The following is an 8,207-nucleotide window of genomic DNA, read 5'->3' on the forward strand; positions in this document are numbered from 1 at the left end:
GATAAGCCTTGTCTACGCCTATGTGATATTCCATAAAAATTCTGCCGTTTCCAGCTTACAAAATAGTCATTTACAACATTAACAATGTCTACACTAGTATTCTTGATCAATTTGATGTTATTTTAGTGGGCAAAAAGGACATTTCTCAGTGACCCAAAAAACGTTTTGAACGGTAGTGTACTAGTCTGGTGACTTTGTGGATCTGTTATGTAACCTAAGCACCCCCTTGTCGTCTCTTTTCAGTAACGGCACGGCCGGGAAATAACGGCGCGGTTGGAGCATTCGGACCAGCCCGACCCAGACGCCATCAAGATGTCGTTGGTCAGATCCTCGCTCCTGGTCAGAGAAGGGAGCTGAAGGAGCTGTTTGAGCCCTACCGGGCCGTCTATCAGATCAACATCCCTCGAGACCGCAGCCAGAACCCTCCACAGGAGCAAAGGTTATGTGGGAGACCCCAGTCATACACACACACACAACACACCACCACACAGCACCCACACACACACACACACACACACACACACACACACACCACACACACACACACACACACACACACACACACACACAACCAACCGCCAGAACCTCCACAGAGCAAAGGTATGGCGGGGAGACAGTCACACACACACAGACCACACACACACACACAACAGCCAGAACGCTCCACAGAGCAAAGGTATGGCCGGGGAGACAGTCACACACACACAGACCACAACACACACACAACAAGCCAGAACCACCTCCACAGAGCAAAGTATGGCGCGAGAGACAGTCATACACACACAGACACACACACACAGACACGACAGCCAGAACGCTCCACAGAGCAAAGGTATGGCGGAGAGACAGTCACACACACACAGATCACACACACACCACACACACACACACACACACACACAGCACACCACACACAACACACACACAGACCACACCACACACAACAGCCAGAACGCTCCACAGAGCAAAGGTATGGCGGGGAGACAGTCATACACACACAGACCCACAACACACACACACACCACACCCACACACACACACACACCACACACCACACCACACACCACACACACCACACACACACAACACACCCCAACACACAACAGCCAGAACCCTCCACAAGAGCAAAGGTTGGCTATGCGGGGAGACAGGTCACACCACACACAGACCACACATGTGTCGCGCACGGCGACCTAGCGCCCGCATACCTGATGTCATCCCACAGATAAAGTCCTCATGCACACACAGACCCACACACACACACACAACAGCAGAACGCCTCCCGCCCACAGGGAGCAAAGGTTATGGCGGAGACAGTCACACACACACCACCATCATCCAAACCACACGTCCATCACCTGTGCTTCACCCAACCAAGGCCATTGGACAGCTGCCCCACTCTGACGACACGCACCACGGAGTGATTCCTTGTCACTGGCGAGACGAGCTAGCCAGTCTAGCGCAACACACCTAGACTCTACGACCACTACACAGACACCCATAGCCAGGCACAGAAACGCTCAGCCAGTGCCATAAAGGTCATTTTCCAGATGCTTTGTGCCCAGTTCTACGCTCCAGACCTCCAGTGCGCCTCTACAGTCCAGTTTTATGGCGGAGAGAAGACGCCAGTGTTCTATGCTTTACACATCCTCCCCGCAACTCAGACCACTGAGTGTCGCACACACGTTCCAGTCACACACAGCCCGCGCATCACATCCCACACAACCCCACACGATGCACACCCGAGCACCCACACCACGACTACACACCAGCGCACATCAACACACACCGACAGACCACACTACACACCACAAGGACCACACACACACACAGAACAGCCCAGAATCCCTCCAACACGTGTCCAGTTCAAAGGAGATAGGCTGGTCGGAGACAGTCGGATCACAAACATCATTCATCAGACCCCCACGATCACACACACACGAGACTATCCGCGAGCCACACCATGCCACACCCACACACACAGATCACACAACAGCCAAGCGAACAGGTTCCAGATGCTTCCACGGCCGACCCCAAGGAGCCTCCAAACCCAAGGTTCTGCAGAGCCTGGTTCCGGGAGGGACAGGATACATACACACAACGACTAGTACCCCACACAGTCCACCACCAGCAAAGCTCTCCGGGACCGACTCGGATTTCACAGATACGCGGGCAGACCAGTCGCCCACTCACAACGACAGAGCACGAGACCAGCTAATTGAGGCGTAAGCCTCCTACGACGCGGGGGCCGAAGACCCAGTCAGTTTTCACACACTACGGACCACAACACACCACACACCACACTACACCCACACACCATCACCGCACAACAGCGACAAACACACCAACACACAAGTCACCGCGAACCAGCGAACCCAAGATACCGCCTACCAACGACAAGACGCCAGAAGGCAGCGAGTCCGGTATGGCGGGGAGACAGTCACACAACACACAGACCACACGACACAACACACACAACAGCCAGTACGAAAGGACACGGCTGTCCACGAGGCCAAAGGCAGTCCGGTAATGGCAGGACGCACAGTTCCTCACACACACAGAACGACCGACACACCACACGACACCAGCCGCAACAGCACAGCAACAGGCGTTCTACAGCAGGCAAAAGGTAATAGCGGACGAGTACCAGCGTTACGGAGTACACCACCACAGACCACCAGTCACCGCCAGCACACAGAACACACCACATCCAACAACGAGCTCAAGCCAGAACGCTCAGCCGAGCAAAAGACTAAGATCGAGTTGCGACGAGGAGACCTCCGAGTGAGATGAGTACACCTCAGCTCCACCATTCAGAATCCCGCGTTAACGCAATCCTACACCCTCATACACACAAGCAAGACCAGTAACACCCAAAGGGCATGACCACTGTACAGTACAGTTCAACGAACACCTCTCATATAAATTCAATCGCAAATATCCATGGCCCTGAGGTGATTCCTCTTGCTCTCGAGAAACCCTGTGTCTTTTGACACCGAACACAAATTCGACAATGAGTCTCCACAGTATCGCTTCATCTCGAGTCCAGCCCTTTTTTCCCCATGGCAACTACATGAATACCTACTGTTTCAACGGTCTCGGAGAGGAGAGCAACATCAAATAGGAAGGACGATGGCACAAGGTGCGCATTGAGGTCCTGACCACATGACAATGCTGCGTGCCGATTAGCAGACACGCCGATCAAACACAGAACCCACGTACACGCGGGTCCGACGGTTTCCTCCGCAGCACGAGGATCCCACAACAGAGCTGCCACCTGTGATTGACAGGCGGCTTGACGGAGACCAGTGGCGTGGCTGATATGCGTCCGGGCCCAGAGTCCAGTTCGGTAAGATGTTAGGGGAGGACCGGAACTCTGCGGTGAGAGAAGATGGCCTGGAATTTTGGCAAAGGGCCCGCTGACGAGCCCAGAGGTCCGGATCCTAGCACTCCTTGGGCTGTGAATGATTTTTTCCATTGCCTGTTCTCATTTCTCGCTTCCGAGCTTCCCTAAATTAAGTAGGCAATGATATAAACACAGAGCAGCCAGAGGCCGACGAATGCGAATTGAAAGAGATGACGATAAGGAGCAAGAGCTTATTCCGCCCTCAAGCGACCTCCCTCATCCCCACAGCATCTCTCCTGGTTTTGCTCACTTCTCTCCCTCCTCATCTCCTCTCTACCAGTTCCCTCTCGTCTCTCTTTGCGTTGACTTCGCCCCAGTCACAGCGTTCCACCGGAGCCCCGCCCAAGCCTTGACCAGCAATTCACCCCGACGGTACGAGGCCTCTGCCAAGAGAGCAGGCACACCTCATCAACCACAAATCATTTGGTCATTGAGTCAAAATGTGGCTTTATTTGTGTTTGTTATGCGTGTATGGGTCTGCATTTGCGGTGCAGATGTGGTTTCTTGCACCCTATGCTTTGTGTGTCTGCTCTTCATCTCGCTCTCCGGCTTCGGGGTGGCTCTGCCTCAAGGTCGTTTACTGTCACATCTCCCCTGATCATAGTCCTGCGTGGTGTGGAATTGTCCACCCACCTATCTGGGTTGGGTATGACTTCTCTTTTGACCGTCTCTACGGTGTTTCTGCTCGTGGTAAGGAGAATCTGCTCTCATGAGGCGCCAATACGTTGCTCCCTCGTGCCGGTTCTTCTCTCTTTGTGCTTCCAGCCTGGGGTGTCTAGGGATGGATATACTGCAGGTGTCATGGCTGTGCTGTGTGCCAGCCGTTYATCTCCCGTTTTTAAATGTCTAACGTTCAAGCAACRCTCTGCTTTATGAGTGTGAACGTTGGCGTAACGCTTGGTGTTCATTGGGGCCGTAACTTCTTCCCGGTCCCCTCGGCGCTGTGGCTGGGATTTATCGTCCAGCTTACAGTGGAGTGATTGCCGTGGGGACCGTTAGCACTCGTTTGCTCGTTCCCTCATTCTCCCGGCTTGGTCATTTATTTGACATGTCCTTTAAGTCCTTTAAAGAATTGGGCGTTTCTGCCGAACGCCTGGGCTCTTTCTGCAAGAGATGGATGTGCCGTGTTCAAAGGTCTGTATGTTCTCCCTCCCTTCATCCCTCGTTCTCTTTTTTGAATCCCTCCCTCTTTTCCTCCCTCTCTCCCTGAGCGTTATAGAGTGGTATTACGGCTGTCAGCTAGTCAAGCAAGGGATTTGGGCATGTTTTGTTAATGCTCTCTCCTTTCTCCTGTGGAGAATAACAAAAGTGAAAGTAGAGTGATACAGCAGCACATGGACTTCAGCTTGTTTAGTTTTTACTCTGGTTCCGTGGCACCACAGGCTGAAGTGGAGACTGAGACTGTGTGTGTGCTGGTACGTTCTAGCCCTATTCATGCAGCTGGCCCTGGGATCAGTGGCAACTGTGCTGATTGTTCGAGGCTGGCGGACGTTTTTAGAGAAATCGTTAAGATGTAAAACAAGCCATTGTGATCCCAGATTGTTCCCTCAGGGAGTCGTGCGTGTGTGTTTGTGTGTGTGTGTGTGTGTGTTTGTGTGTGTGTGCGTGTGTGTTTGTGTGCGCAGTCGCACACACCATTTATCTTCTGAGGTATTGCAACAGAGTGTTGGTTTTCTCTTTTAAAAAGCTTACCAAGCTCAAGTTTTTATTTGACACACACAAGGACAATTGAATGTGATTCGTGACAACACTGACTACTTGAGCAGAGAGAAAGAAGCAGAAAAAGGAAAGGTTACAGAGAATTAAAAACATGAACTGACTTAACAGTGTGTGTGTGTAATGTTACCATGTCATGTAGTGTTTTGTAATACAGTCCAGGCCCTCAGCACTCAGCAGACTAAATCCCTTCTACAGAGTGAGCCAGACCTGAATTAACACCACGCATTCCCTCTGCTCATCACCACAAACACACACACACACACACTTGTTTTACTATCCTTGTGGGGATCAAACAATTGAATCCCATTCAAAATCCTATTTTCCCTAACCTTARCCCCTAATTCTAATTCTAACCCTAATTTTAACCCTAAGCCTAACCGTTTTTCATTGTGGGGACCCTCGAAATGTCCCCACTTGTCCAAATCGTCMTTGTTTTAATATTCCTTGTGAGGACTTCTGGCCCCTACAAGGATAGCAAAACCAAAAAACAGACCCACACATTCCCTGGTGTTGCTGTCCCCTTTTATCTTGTACTTTTATAGTGGAGTGCTAGGCCTACTTGCTCCGAGGGAATCTGTTTTCTTGAAATCATGTTATGTGGATTGAAAATAATGTATGTACGCACTGAAAAATATGTCGCGTAAAGCTTACTTCATTATTCAAGGTTTTAAATGTTTTACTGCATCAGGGATAGCGTACACAGACGTTTCAGCTCTACAGCGTTCTTCTTTGTGTAGGTAAAATGTTATTTCATMCAAAACAGCATTTGTAATGATCATCAGTTGAGCAGCAGGTGCTTCTAATCAGGGTTTGTCCCTCATCTGCCAATCAGGGCCCCTCTGGTCTACTTGTATATATATTAGTCACAAAGAGATACAGAATTATAGGGGATGGGAGCGGGCACGAAGAWCAACTCACCAATCAATCGCCGCAGGTGTCCGCTCACCTAAATACGTCACATCAATTAATAGCCCACCACAAATCAATTAATAATAATCAATTAATAGCCCACCACAAAGGACGGCCCAGCCGTTCATAAATATGTGGGGCCAACTCATAAACGATAAGCAAAATCTGATATGGACAGTGTGTAACAGTCTAAATGTGGCTTATAGGAAGGAGGTGGAATCTAATTCTTTGTTTAAACCGTGTGGAGATAGATAAGTGAATGTATATATCCACATGGCTTCTCTTTGGAGTGATGTGTTGTCAAAGTCACCTACTCTGTGTGATGGATGAATCTTTTCCATCCCGACGCAACGCAATTTATTAATAGAAGGATTTTGTTCTATAAAGTGTCTYGCAACTGGTGAGGTGATATCTTGACGTCTAATTTGGATTTATGTTCTCCAAGATGTACTTTCAAGGTGCGGGACTATTATGATCATTTTTGTTGTTGTYGCGAAACATAAAACGGAACGTTACAGGTTACACAGGGAACCCAGCCTTGAACCAGCTGCTACCCCAGTGGACCTCTCCTTCTCATCTTCCTGAGAATGTCAATACGGTGTACTTTCACGTCTTCCATGTCAAGTCAGATGTAGCTTCTGTGATCTGTTATGTAACCTAGCGYCCCCTGTCGTCTCTTTTCAGTAACGGCACGGCCGGGAAGATGAACGGCGCGTTGGAGCATTCGGACCAGCCCGACCCAGACGCCATCAAGATGTTCGTGGGCCAGATCCCTCGCTCCTGGTCAGAGAAGGAGCTGAAGGAGCTGTTTGAGCCCTACGGGGCCGTCTATCAGATCAACATCCTCCGAGACCGCAGCCAGAACCCTCCACAGAGCAAAGGTATGGCGGGGAGACAGTCATACACACACACACACACACACAGCAGCAGAAACCCTCCACAGAGCAAAGGTATGGCGAGAGGACAGTCATACACACACACACACACACACACCAGCAGCCAGAACCCTCCACAGAGCAAAGGTATGGCGGGGAGACAGTCATACACACACGACACACAACACACACACACACAGCAGCCAGAACCCTCCACAGAGCAAAGGTATGCGGGGAGACAGTCATACACACACACAACACACACACACACACACACACACAGCCAGAACCCTCACAGAGCAAGGAGTATGGCGGGGAGACAGTCATACACACACACACACACACACACACACAACACCAGACCCTCCACAGAGCAAAGGTATGGCGGGAGACAGTCATACACACACAGACCACACACACACACACAGCCAAGAACCTCCACAGAGCAAAGGTATGGCGGAGAGACAGTCATACACACCCACACACAAACAGCCAGAACCCTCCACAGAGCAAAGGTATGGCGGGAGACAGTCATACACACACAAGACCACACACACACACACAACAGCCAGAAACGCTCAGCCCGAACCAAAGATAAGATGGAGAATCACTCACTCACAGCTTATGCAATCCTACAGAGAAAAAGTAAGGAATGAACACAAAGGCATACTGCACAGTAGACATGATAAATTCCATCAATGCCAGCCTGATATTTTCTCTGAAACTGTGTCTTTGAACAAAACACAATTAATATATACATGTTCATCTCATCCGCCTTTTCCTGATGAACTTGTCAAGTCGGAGGGAAAACAAAGAGCAGCAGAGCCGACAATGAGACAATGCTGCTGCCACATTAGCAGACACACATCCAACGCACAGAGAGACAACAGAATGCACTGTGATGACAGGCGGCTTGAGGAGACAGTGGGAGTAGGCGGATGGAAGATGTAGGGGGGAGAGGAGACGGAGAGAAAGGGATTTTGGTAAAGGCCACTGCAGACACACACCTGTTTATGGCATTTTTATTTATCTTCACTAAATCAAGAAATAAAAAGGAAGAATGGAAGAGAAGGAGCAAGAGCTTTCCCTCACCTCCTCATCCCCACAGCATCTCTCTGTTTTGCTCACTCTCTTCCCTCCTCATCTCTCTCTCCATCCCTCTCTCTCTCTTTCTGAGTCACAAGCTCCCACAAGCCTTGACACAGCAATTCACCAGTCTGCCAAGAGGAGACAGGGACACACCTAAATCAAATCATTTGGCCTAAATGATTTGTGTTTGTATGCGTGTGTGTCTGAGT

At 50.0% G+C, this 8,207-nt stretch overlaps 1 protein-coding gene across 1 annotated transcript in view; it reads left to right on the forward strand.

Annotated features, from left to right (window-relative positions):
• Positions 1 to 6,984, forward strand: part of LOC112073351 (CUGBP Elav-like family member 2) — a gene marked incomplete at its 3' end in the record, with an annotated part of 91,475 nt that extends 84,491 nt beyond the window's left edge. The window contains exon 2 of the mRNA XM_024140664.2: positions 6,719 to 6,984. Coding sequence (XP_023996432.2) covers positions 6,719 to 6,984 — 266 coding nt within the window. The remainder of the gene's footprint in view (positions 1 to 6,718) is intronic.
• Between the last annotated feature and the right edge of the window lie 1,223 nt (positions 6,985 to 8,207).

This window comes from Salvelinus sp. IW2-2015, unplaced genomic scaffold, assembly GCF_002910315.2.
Source record: "Salvelinus sp. IW2-2015 unplaced genomic scaffold, ASM291031v2 Un_scaffold2239, whole genome shotgun sequence".
Taxonomy (NCBI): domain Eukaryota; kingdom Metazoa; phylum Chordata; class Actinopteri; order Salmoniformes; family Salmonidae; genus Salvelinus; species Salvelinus sp. IW2-2015.